The sequence below is a fragment of the Rhincodon typus genome, chromosome 3 (genome assembly GCF_021869965.1).
Source record: "Rhincodon typus isolate 14 chromosome 3, sRhiTyp1.1, whole genome shotgun sequence".
NCBI lineage: Eukaryota > Metazoa > Chordata > Chondrichthyes > Orectolobiformes > Rhincodontidae > Rhincodon > Rhincodon typus.
The window spans coordinates 59,801,569-59,815,240 of NC_063334.1; the positions used below are offsets into that span (position 1 = coordinate 59,801,569).

Sequence of the window (13,672 nt, forward strand, 5' to 3'; positions counted from 1 at the left end):
CTGGAAAAGCTCAGCAGGTCTGGCAGCATCTGTGAAGTAAAAAAGAGTTAACATTTCAGAACATTCTGAGGAAGGGTCACCGGACCCGAAACGTTAACTCTGTTTTCTCCTTCGCAGATGCTGCCGGACCTGCTGAGCTTTTCCAGCAACTTTGTTTTTGTTCCTAACATTCTGGAAGTTTACACAGGCAAAGCAGTAGCACATGCAACAAGTTCACTGACGTCTTCATGGAATGCGCTTACATTTAAGTTGAAAGCTGGATGCTCAAGAATGCTACAATCAAATAATTGGCAAAAATGAATTGGTTCATAAATTGTTGTAAAACATTAGGTGAACAAAATTTACCAAAGAAGTTCCAAGTGTATAAATTTCACCTTCCCCTTCTCCTTCTCACTTAAAGGACATTATATAGGCAAATAATTCTAGATAAAATATTTCGGAATTGTCATTCTGTTACACCAAATATAGACTGACTGAAGAAAAACAAACTTGAACATTCCTTAAAATAGAGATGTTTCCAAAGCTTTATGTTTTACACTCAACAGGATAAGAATTCTAAATTTAAATGATCACAAGAATTTGGATCACAGGAGAAAAAGGTGCATACCAATCAGCAAATATTGATTGATTGATTGAGGAACACTGTCATGGAGCATTGCCATTGGAAACTACAGGCTCCAGGTAATCCCAAAAAAAAACGGAAGTGCTCATTTCCAACATTCTTTTCTCTTTGCAGAGTTGTTCCCTGTCTACGAATGCATGTTGTTTCGAGCAAGACTGTGAACATGTTGAGCTTGACAGATCTTTTATAAACTGGTTGTCAGTGCAACTATGAGCACACATAGGATTGCACAGCAGGTGCTGCCCAATCATGGAATCACATCTGACAGTGGACATTTCAATTTGGATTTTGCAAGTACACGTTAGATGAGTACAGTCTAGTCGGACTCCACTTTCTGTGAGCAACTAAAACTACTACAAAATTATGTTTTTGCTTACTGGCACATGGAACAATAAGCATATAGATTCCATCCAATGTAGCTTCCACTGCTTGTCCATACAGATTCTTCCATGGTATTTTCAGTTCAAGTTTACCTAAAAATAAACAAAGTTTTGTCAAAATGCAAATGAACATAGGCAACTAAAAATCTAAAGTCCCGCAGGATGGCAAATACTGAAAGATCAAGAGTTTTCTCCCCCACACACATGCCAGAGATGAAGAAATTTCAGTTAAGAGAAACCCCATGGGCTAATAATACAAGTTTTGTCCAGCAACACAGACTTGGACAAATATGACAAGTTTAGAGGTTTTTGTTTTAAATTTGAAGTGATCAATTTGACAATTCAAATCAAAATATGATTTATAATTTCTCACAGCACAGCTTTTTTCTTAAGGAAAAGGGATGCACCTCATGAAAGATATCCTACAATGGATGCAAAACTATAGGACAGGAAACAACGTAAACAGGAGGAGTTGCTTGGATTGAAGAAGTGTTTTAGTCATGAATGAGTATGAATCTTCTTGCAAATGCAGATTTAATCTCAGGCATTGGGAACAAATTCGCTTGTAACAAAATAGGAGTCTCAGACACAGCAAAGGGCTATAACAGACACCAACAGATATAGGCAGCTTAGAAGAATGAGCCAAAAAAAAAAAGTACAACTTACTACGAAATTAACTTCTAACTCTACGTCCATCACATCTCACCCCAAAACAGCCAAGCCCCAACCCCAGATTTTACGGAACAGTCCTGTAATTATTGGGGTGGTGGACCAGTGTCGTAGGTTTGCTGCCAGGATATCCTTTATCTCGTATTTTCAGAGCAACAACTCAGATTGCTCCTCTCCTCAGCAAAGGCCTTTGATTCTTGTGCGCGTTTAATACGCACGTGATTCCCTCCCCAGCTCCAACTCAAACTCCCCGTACCTCTTGTTGTTTTGCCATGTGTCCCGAGTTACCAACACAATCAAACATACCCTCGACACTACAGTAACTTCTCATCTCACTCTTACCCACTCATCTATGCACAAAACTGCCAGATCCAAACAGGTTGCAAATCAAAGATCGTTCCAAAATAAAATGTTGAGATTCTAGATATAGGGCACAAATGCAATAGTACATGAGTGAGAGTGTGTGTGTGTGTGATCGATAGGGGTAGGGATAATCAAGAGAACCGTTCCCCCTTATCCTTCCAGAATCTCCCCTCCTCTGGCACCTACCAACACCCACCAGCCATCTCGGTTGCTAAAATAATTTCTATTTACTTCCTAAGCATTGATCACCCCCATCCTGAACTTCTCAAACAGATTGTCAACTCCAAAATTTCCCAAAACTATTGAAACGATTGATGTGAATTCCTCTAATCAAGTTTCCACCATTAAATGTACAAAAATAGCTCTTACAAAAGTCACAAGTGACATCCTATGAGGCACAACAAAGGTAAACTTGCCCTCATCTTTCTTGGTCTTCCTATCTTTGACAGTTGACTATGTTATATTGCTTGTCAACCATTTACCAAAACAAGAAGCAGGAGTCAGTCTGTTTTCCACAACCGTTTAATTGTGTTTCAGTGTTCAAAACAAAGTCCAGCCTGTTCTCAGCTTTTCCTAACCAATTAAAAACAAACTTTTTTTAAATCTTAAAACCAAAGTAAAATCCGACTCACCCTGCTTTATCTGCAAATCTACCAACTCAAAAAGCACTAGAAGTCAGAATACAAATCTTAAATTCCTTCCTAATTCAGTAGGCAACATTCTTTTAAAACTCATTTGTGCCAAATATAAAACTGTCCACACCCATTATAACGATGCCCGATAGTTTTCTTTTCCCATCACAGCACCAATAAAACACTGCATGACTTTTCCAACATTCTCAGTATTTGAAAATTCACAATGCATTCCTATTACTTGTAAGGAATGTGATTTTACAGTCTGATTCTTTTGTAATATTACCATGTTCACCAAATTTTTTACAGGCCTCTCCATTCCTTACTCCCCTTTCATCAAAAGTCCTGTGCAATGTCTTAATGCTATCTGACTTTTTCCTCACTCCTTTCCTGCCAGCATATAGAATGGAGAAAGTGGAGTTAATAGTTGTATACTCTAGAGTCAGAGGATCATCACATAATATGGAAGGCAATTTTGGATTAGTTACATTATTAATTGGCATGTATGGAAAATGCCAACCATTTGCAAAGGTTTTTGGCATGTACTGCCCATACGAGAGCTCTGAGCAATCTGCAATTTGGCTGATCTGCCAGTATGTTGTATGATAACTTAAATCAACAACTGATCTCTTTCACACAAAAAATCACTGCTTAATGATTCTGTAGTATTTGTAAGTACATTTAAGTTTATACATATGCTCCTAAACCTGTAATTTGCAAACTCCCCTCCATTATCTATTGGCAAGTTTGTTGGCGTTCCCAAGCCAGCGCCATTTCCATAACCTTATCTACTATGCTGAATCCAGTGGCCCCATCTACAAGATGTGATCAATAAAAATTTTTGATCTTTGTCCCATTCTTTTCAGTTCATAACCGCAACTTCATTACATTCGAGTTAATGGAACACTTGAAACCAGGCACAGTGGTATCTTCCACTATTTGATGCACTTGTCACATTGAGATGTGGTATGTTTAACAATGGATTCATATTCCTCATCTACAACGTTAGCAGTAGCCTTAATTTTTGCGACAGTGTGTAAATTGTCTACATATCTTCCAGGTCAACACTTCTCATTGAACACTCCAGTTTGGCTAGAGGTTAATAATACTTCTGAATGTATGAGCAAAAAAAAAAAAAAAAATAAAAAAAAAATAAAAAACACTTGTTGCCTCAAAGCCATAGAATGAAGGTCCTTATCAGTAAATTGCAAACTTACATCTTACCAAAGAAATGCTTTATCATTCTCTAGGCCCAACCCCCTCTTCGTTTTGTTCACTGAAGACCTACTTACTACATCACCCAGGACCACACCAGTGCTCATGAAATGATGTATTTGTTATTTAAGAAGAGTGGTCCTTCTTTGTGAAAGATGCTAATGGTAATTTCATCCTCGACTCAAAGCAGGTAGTGCTTTCATTTTCTTTAATTTACATTTGTGTCTTGTGAAGTATTTCCAAATAGCAGTTTAGCCAACTGGCCACACACACTGAGAAAACATCCTATGGTCCAGCTGGACTATGGTGACTTTACGAAGGTGTAATGATCTCCGGTTTCTCCTGCAGACATTTTGAATGGCTGCAGGACAGAACAGGGTAACTTGTGCCTGCGCAAGTTCTCTGCAAGAGAAATTCAGCTATCCCCACACCTCCATCCAGGCCAGGATGCCCTGCAAAGTTTTATCTTCAGCTAATTATTCATTTCCATTTTGAAAGCCATAATTTAATCTGTCTCGATCGCACATTCAAGTAGTTCTTTCAAGATCTTAACTACTTGTTACATGCAGAAGTTAGTCCTCTGTCACTTTCGCCTCTTATTTTTCACCTTCTCTCAATAGCTTATGATTCTCATTGCTTCTAATGGGAACTGTTTCTCTTAATTTGCTCTACTCAGTCTCCTCGCAACATTGAGCAACTCAAATTTTAAATTTCTCTTCTCCAAATTGAAGAAAATCTCACATCAACATTCTATTCATATAACTGAATTCCCTCACTTCCTGTGTTCAAAAATGGATGCAATTTTCCAGTATGGGCCAAACAACTTTTATTAAAAATGTTCAGAGAAGCAACAGTTGTACTCTATGCTTGTATTTATAAAGAAATGATCCCATGTGTTATTTTTTTAAAATGTCTCTTTTTCAATCTGCCCTGCCATCTTCAATGATTTATGGATATAAACCTCCTGGTTTTTCTGTTCTTGAAACCATTACGAATTATATTACATTTGAAATAATTGCCATTTCTTGTTCTTCCTACCCAAATGCATTATTTCATACTTGCGTGCGTGACAATTTTTATCTGCTCTGCTTCCACACATTCCACCAGCTTTAGTCCTCTTAAAATTCATCACCAGAATCTTCCAAGTTCAACTGAAATTCCACCCTTCACATTTCAAATTCAACCACAATTGCAGATATCTAACAAGCAGTATTGTTCAAACTACCATTTTTGTCCCCCCAACCAGAAAATCCACACCAATCGTCACACACTGCCAAATTATGGACTTAAAACAACAGGATAGTATTTTGACTCACCAAGTTAGTGTGCCTTCAAGTCAACCTGCCTATTCTTGGAGTCATAAAAAAAGTTAAAAGTTTCTTTTAAATATACACAGTTCCCAAATTTATCTGGCTTTCTGCACTGAACAAGAACTATTATTTATAACAAGGAATTAAACTAAAGCTACAGTAAAATAAATATAAACCACTCGCATTTAATACTACGAATTAAAACTCCAATCCCCTTATGAACACCACCGGTGGCACGCACATGAACAGGGAAAATGGGTTACTGGCAGAGGTAGAAAAACTGGAAAGCTGGCTCAGGGTCTTGGCTTCCAGATCAGATGTTGAGATGATCCTTCTTCAGTGGCTGTTTCTTTCTTTGGGTGCTTCCATTAGTTTCTAAGTAATAGAGTAGTTGACGCACTTGAAAAATGTGATTGAACAATTCAAAAGTTACAGCTTACAACAACTGGTTTAATATCAGGTTTCAGCTGAACTTTTGACTAGAGTACAGGCAGCTTCTGGGATGAGAAGAAGTCTCTCACTCTATGGTTCAAACTGCCTCTTGCCTTGGGTTTCACGTTTTCAAAGTGTCTTTTCAAATCATGCAGCAATTTTTTCAAACACTGTCTTAAATTAGTTCCCTCATTTCAGTCCACAACTTTTAAAAAGAAAAATTAAACGACACAATCCTTCCTAAAATCTGACTCAGTTCAGTTTAATTCCAGCCTTCGTCACTTACAGCACTTCAGTCAAAAACTTCTTCACTTTCTTTCAGTTGTGAACGATCCAAGATTCAACACTTCATTAAATCCAATCCTCTCTAGGTGCTTCTGCCCCCTTCACTCTCCTCTGGCCTCATCCGTTCTTCAAATTGTACACCTTGCTATGTTATTCACAGTACGTTTAACCTTCCTCTTTCTGTCCCTTATGATCCTAGAGCAGACTGCCAATTTTATGCTCTCACAAACTAGAGCACCAACTTTGTTTGTGTTTCAGATCCCAACAGAGTGTTGAAGAAACACACCAGCTCAGGGCAGCAACTATAGAGAGAAAACAGAGTTAAATGTTTCACGTCTAGTGACTCTTCATCAGGACTGTTATTCTCTTCAGAGATGCTATCTGATTTGCTGCATTTCTCCAGCACATTGTTTTGCTTCAGATTTCCAGCACCCACGGTTGCGTACGTGTTTGTATGATCTGGTTAGAATGATGATTATTAGTCCCAAGGTAGCCAAAAAAAGGGGAGATCCAGGGTACTTACTAAAAAAAAAAGTTCATGAAAAAAATTCCACAGTTTTGAACATACAACAGTCTGCATGTACAACCTACTTCCAACACAAAGGATGAGCATGTGATAAACATGGATAGTAGACTGCAATTGAGCAACCCACAGGACATATCAAGTAACACTTGCAATCAATACAGACCAAAGATTTCCCAGTAACTTCCTCCAATCGTAGATCATCAAGTCTCATTGAACTACCCCAAGGATTACAATGCTTCACCTTTGCTGATCTGTCTGAAACTCTCTCTCCAGTGTCAGTGTCATTCTGTCAAACTGTGTCAACGACTGCTTCTGTTCTGGTTGCCTACACTCCATTCTGGGTTCATAGTACCCAAACTCCAAAATGACATTCTAGTACTTCTTTACAGGCACAACTCCAATTTTTCACCTCCAGCCAGCTTCAAATTAGCTATCTCTCGGTTTTTTCCTTGAACTGTACCCTACCCACTCAGTTTTATGAAGCAAATATTGCTTATGGGCTTTATACGTCCAATCTTCAGCTGCATTGAAGTATTTATGCTTGCAGGCTTCTTCCAAGCCCCTCTCAGCTACTCCTAACAGAAGTCAGTGATCTTCTCAGATCTCAGCGAATTCAGAGTCTTGACCATGTAGAGCCAAATCTAGGGTGGCACTGTGGCACAGTGGCTCAATGGTTAGCACTGCTGCCTCACAGCACCAGGGAACCAGGTTCGATTCCACCCTCAGGCAACTATGTGTGGAGTTTGCACATTCTCCATGTCTCCATGGGTTTCCTCTGGGTGTTCCAGTTTCCTCTCACGGTCCAAAGATTGCAGGTTACATGGACTGGCCACGTTGCAGTTCTTAGAGGACAATAGTTACAATGTGGAACACAGCAGGGTAGCAGTTCGTGAAATAAGACCTTATTTGGCGCACTATGAACAGCTTCTTCATGAAGAGTAAGGGGAAAGCAGCAAAAGCTGGATGCCTTTAAGCCAACCCCCAAGAAACAAACAAACAGTCAGAAGACAATTAACCACAGCCATCCACTTCTGGATTAACAATTTTTCGCCCTAACCCTGCAATCACAACTGCACCTGATGGTGATGGTGATGATGATGACAAACCTCAGCCCCTGCGTTAACAATGGAGTAACTTCAAATCTCTTCCCCCATCAAGTCATCTTGACTTTACTTCGCCCAAGTTCAGGTTTTAAATTTACTTTTATTCATTCATAGATATGAATTAAACATTCATTGAAACTGTGCTATCCTCTGTGTTAGGCTTTTTGAGTGTCTTTTTTTGGCGGTCTGCCGCTAACCCATCTTTTCCCATAGGCCCCATTATTTCTATAGTGTAACTTTCTATAACTCAGTGTTGTGCAGGAACACAACTATCACATTATAGCAGAACCGACTGTAGTAACAACATTCAATAATCTTTCACAGATTATACTGGAAATGTGAATTAGAAGATTGAAATCTTTCTCACATACTTGTTACTCAACTTAGCAAGTCTGAACTTCAACATCCTTATTAATATCGGCCAGTTTTGCAAATTTACTACAAACTCACTTAGTTACTGATCAACAGTTCAAAGTGCCACAAGAAACATTAACAAGCAAGAGGGTTTACATAGACATAATAAAAAGAAAATTCTGCAAAGTGTCCAACAGGTCTGGCAGCATGTGTCAAGAGGGAAAAAGAACAACTTGCACCTTGGTTGATTGCCATTCTTCAGAACTGGGTCAAGTCAGAGGGAGATAACAGGCTTGAAGTTGAATAAGGTTAGCAAGTTAAAAGGAAACGGTAATTTAGTGATGAATTCTATCCAGATGATAGGGCATAAAATTCAGACACCAGTCAAATAACTGAATCTAGAAGATGAAGTTCTGCTAGCTTCATACATTATAACAGCAATATGGAGAGGATAAAAAAAGTACTTACTAACATGACCAGCTTTAACTTTGAATGGAACATTAAGCTCACTCTGTAAAAAGAAAATGTAATAAAAATCAGTATTTTTGTTTAAAGCCATTATACTCCGATATAATTTACCCTCAATAACACCCTCAAGATATTTTAACCTTTGTTCTAGCAAATGTCGTCATTACATGTTCTGTACAGTAAGGATTTTAAATCACCGATAAAGCAAAACCATTCCCTATTCACGAAGCAGCTCTTTTTTAAAAATGAAGCTCATGTAACAATGCTTGTGCAAATCAAACATAACCTAACACAAAAGCAAAATGCTACAGATGCTTGAAAATGAATAAAGATAGAAAGTAGGTAGATACCTAATAGGTCATGCAGCAGAAAGAGAAAACAATTTAAAGGGCTCAACTGAACAAGGCACCAGAATGCTTTGACCCAGTTTTTTGGGGGGAGTAATGGGGTTGGGATGGAAAGTGAAGACATAACACCAGAAGTCTTGCAGCCAAACTTTAAGGTCCAGCCAATTAGATACCAAGTTTTCCAAAATTTGAACTCGAACATGCAATGTTAGGTCAGGATTTGAATCCCTGTGTAGATGCGCTAAAAAACTTGCACTAGGATTTCTGACAGGCAGGCAAGCAGTGAGCAGGATGTCCAGTCAATGTTATGAACCTGTAACTTCAAACTTGCTGGTGAAGGAGTGCAAAATCTAACTACACATTTCTTGTCAATATTTCATTAAAATTGATAAAAGGTAGAAATGTCAAAAGTTAAGCCAATGAAAACAGGGAGTGGCAGGAAGACAAAAAAGGTTTGTGACAGAAGAGAGGGCAGGGTCATTAAAGGACTAAATGATTCTTGTCACAAAACGTTAAAAGAAAGTGAGAATGAGTACAGTAAAAAGAAATAGGTATGCCCAGATGAGGCAAGACTGGCTACATAGCAGCCGCCTGAACACAATAGGAAGGAAAATAGGAACTTGGAAGATCGTCCTTTCAGCCCAACATGTCTAATCAGCCATACAACGAGATGGCTGATATGCCATCTAAACACCATTTTCCCCACACTATCCCCATATTCTTTGATAAGTTTCTCCCAAAAATTGAAAGTATCAGTTTTAAATATACACTATGGCTCAGCTTCCATGGCCCTCAAGTACAGAATTGCGAAGATTCAAGATCTTCTGAATGAAGAAATTCCACCTACTCTGGGTCCTAAATAACCTACCTCTTATTCTGAGACTACATATATCTTGGTTGCAGACACCCAACAAGAGAAAACATCTTTTCTGCATCTACCCTATCAAGCCCTCTGGGCATTTTTGATGTTGCAACGAGATAATCTCATCATCTAAAACCTTAGAGAATGAGCACCCAATCTTATCAATCTCTCCTCACAGCACAATTCACCTTCCAAGGGGGTAGCTTGAAACAAAATCACCACTGCCAAGAAAAAGGTGTTGGGAGAACTCTGAAGACTGAGGAATCCCCAGGACCAAACGGCATACATAGACTTATAGAGATGTATAGGATGGAAACAGACGCTTCAGTCCAACTCGTCCATGTTGGCCAGATATCCTAGATAAATCTAATCCCATTTGCCAGCATGAGGCCCATATCCCTCAAAACCCTTCCTCTTCATATACCCATCTAGACGCCTTTTAAAATATCATAATTGTACCAGCCTCCACCACTTCCACTGGCAGCTCATTCCATACACGCATCAGCCTTTGCGTGAAAAAGTTGTCCCTTAGATCCCTTTTAAATCTTTCCCCTCTCACCTTAAACCTATGCCCTCTAGTTTTAGACTTTGCTACCCTGGGGAAACAACCTATCCATGCCCCTCATGATTTTATAAACCTCTATAAAGGTCACCCCTCAGCCTCGAACACTCCAGGAAGACAGCCCCATCCTATTCAGCCTGTCCCTATAGCTCAAACCCTCCAACCCTGACAACATCCTTGTAAATTTTTTCTGAACCCTTTCAAGTTTCACAACATCCTTCCTATAGCATGGAAGCTAGAACTGCACACAGTATTCCAATAGTGGCTTAACCAACATCCTGTACAGCTGCAACATGACCTCCTAACTCCTGTACTCAATGCACTGACCAATAAAGGCAAGCATACCAAACGCCTTCTTCACTATCCTATCTATCTGCAACTCCACTTTCAAGGAGCTGTGAACCTGCACTGCGAGGTCTCTTTGTTTAGCAACACTCCCTTACCCTGATTTGCCTTTCCAAAACGCAGCACCTCACACTTGTCTAAGTGAAACTCCATCTGCCCCATGGCCCATCTGATCAAGATCCTGTTGTACTCTGAGGTAACTTTCTTCGCTGCCCCAGGTCTTAAAAGAAAAGTGACAACAGGAGTAGTGCAAATATGGGTTATCATCTTTGAAATTTCCGTATATAATTGAAGGATTCTAGCAGATATAAGAAAAAAACATTATATATGAAAGAAGAAGGAAAGAAGCAGAAAACCACTGACCGGTCATCTGAACATCTGTCAGAGAGAAAATTATTAGAATCCACTACTAAGGATGAAATAATGATAGGGTCAGTCAGTAAGAAAGGGAAAAAACTGTTAACTAATGTAATTAGTCTTTTGAGGAAGTAACAAAGAAGGCAGATAAAGGGGAACGTGTGGATTTGGTGTATTTGATTTACAAAAAGCTTTGACAGAGAAGCCATATAAAACAATACTACCCAAAAATAAAAGCTTATGGATAAAGGAATGGTTTAGTCAAAAGAAATGAAAAGCAGTATACTACTTAAATAGAGATTGCAGAACTTGGGAGATCTGGATGTCCTATACACGAGTCATAAGTTAATACGCAGGTACTGCAGATCATCAGGAAAGCAAATGCAATGTTGACACTTATTACAAGCAGAACGAAGACAGAAGAGTAAAGGAATTTAGGGACAGAACTTGGCGATATCACATCTGGAAGTACTGGGTGCACTTGTGATCCCCTTATTATTTTAAAAAAAAACAATATTATTGTATTAGAAGCAACTCAGGGGAGATTCACAACTCATTCCTGGGACAAAGGGCTTATGTTTTAAACAAAGGTTAAAAACCTTAGGTCTACACATACTGGATCTTAGAATAATGAGATGTGATTTTAATGAAAACAGAAGATCCTCAGGGGACTTGATAGGATGAATTCTGCGAGGATGTTTCCTTTTGTAGGAGAGATTCAATCTAGGAAACACAACTTAAAAATAAGAAGTTGTCTTTTTAAGACCAAAATAAGGACATTTTCTTTTGTTTCAAAGGGTCATTTATCTGTGGTGTTCTCTTCTCCAGAAAAAATTGGATACTAAGTCACCTACGTATTCCAAGTTCAACAGATTTTTGCTAATCGAGTGCGAGTGCGGTGTCGTACTGGAAAGGCAGGCACGTTGAAAAGTACAGCAAAGGGCCAAAGAGCCTCCTCCTATTCCTACATTGCCTTGGTCCTTTTAGCACACCATGGACAGAAAGGTTAGCATAGGAACTTGGTGATGAATTAAAATGACAGGTGACAGGACACTCAGGGTTACAGGTGCGGACTGAAAAGGACAAAATAGACAGCTGGTCTGCATTTTGTCTCTCTAAATTTAGAGGAGATCACATTGGTTCTATTTAATATGCTGTATTCATTGTTCACAAACACAAACAAACTACTGTTTAGCACAAGAGTATGAGAGGCCTTGAATAATGATGAGAGGTGGTTGAAGACTAACATTGCATCTGTTCTGAGGAAGGGTCACCAGACCTGAAACGTTAACTCTCATTTTTAATTCACAGATGCTGCCAGACCTGCTGAGCTTTTCCAGCAACTTCTGCTTTTGTTACTGCATTTTTAGCACTTGCGTGGAAAACGTGCTATAGAAAAGTGAGGGAGCGGGGTTGGGACTGACTAAGTAGTGGTGTACAAGGTTTGCAGAGGGTATCATAGAATACCTACAGTGTGGAAGCAAGCCATTCAGCCTATCACACCCACACCAACACTCCAAAGAATATCCCACCCAAACCCAGTCCTTACCCTTCCAAATACATGCAAATCCTGTTTCTCAGAATCCCCTCCAACAACTTACCCACCATTGACATCAGGTTCACCAGTCTATAGTTCCCTGGCTTTTTGTTGGTACCCTTCTTAAATAATGACACAACATTAGCCACTCTCCAGTCTTCTGGCACCTCACCCGTTGTTGTCAATGATACAAATATCTCTACTAGGAGCCTGCCAATTTCGTCCCTAGTTTTCCACAATGTCCTGGGAAACAGTTGATCAGGTTCCATGCAGTTACCTGCCGTAATGCATTTTAAGACCTCCTGCACCTCCTCTTTCGTAATGTGGACTCTTTTCAGACATCACTTTTTTTTCCTCAAGGTCTGTAATTTCCATATATTTCCCCAGAGTAAATACGGAGGCGAAATATTTGTTTAGTTCCTCACCCATCTCCTGTGGTTACGCGCAGACAGCCTCATTAATCTTTAAAGGGCCCTTATTCTCTCCCTAGTTACTCTTTTGCCCTTATTAGACCTGAAGAATCTCTTTGGATTCTCCTTTACCCTATTTGCCAAAGCTATGCACCCTTTTTGCCTTGCAATTCAAAGGCCAAAGACGTATAATACCAAAGTCCAGAGGAATTGGTCAGATCTCAATGGGACATTTGGTTTAAGTTTCTTGTCAGCAAATACTTCAATCCACAACCAAGTTTCCTTTCACATTCAAAGGCTGATAACATGCAGGCCCTGATAAAACTAGTCAGTCCATGAGATCTAGATTATGCCAAACATCACACCAAATCTACAAGTGTTCCCATGGAACAGGCACAAACTTTCATTTTTCACAGAGTCTGAAGTAAAATACCAAAGCTAATGTCGTTGATAGTATTACCAAGTGGCACTTACACATGCTCCCTGCTGCTCCATTTTGGTTCTGCCAGGACTTCTGTTCCTCAAGCTATCACAGCCCTTGGATCAATCATGGGCAGAACAGGACTTACAGTGATGGCATCATACATCAAATAATACTTGATCTGGCAGACAACTGACCTACCTTCTTATTTGTTTCTTCTTTATAGCTCTATGCTTTGCCCTTAACCATTAGATGAATGAAAACTCAGTAGAGTTCTGACTGACAACAAGACATACCTCTACCTATTTTCATGCTCATCCCTCTCCGGGAATGGGGATTCAAATTTCAGCTTACCATTTTATTTATAATACAAAACAAGTATAATCAAATCATTTGCAAGATTAAAAAATTAAATTACTTACCAATGCATTTTCTTTTACTTCCAGGTTATTGAGAACTACATCTCCTGTGA

The 13,672-nt window shown here is 39.2% G+C and overlaps 1 protein-coding gene across 1 annotated transcript in view; it reads right to left on the reverse strand.

Annotated features, from left to right (window-relative positions):
• Positions 1-13,672, reverse strand: part of vps13a (vacuolar protein sorting 13 homolog A) — a 330,557-nt gene that overhangs the window by 291,361 nt on the left and 25,524 nt on the right. The window contains exons 2-4 of the mRNA XM_048593475.1: positions 13,623-13,666; positions 8,360-8,402; positions 1,000-1,095 (exon numbers count right to left, since the gene is read on the reverse strand). Of these exons, the coding sequence (XP_048449432.1) occupies positions 1,000-1,095; positions 8,360-8,402; positions 13,623-13,666 (183 nt within the window). The remainder of the gene's footprint in view (positions 1-999; positions 1,096-8,359; positions 8,403-13,622; positions 13,667-13,672) is intronic.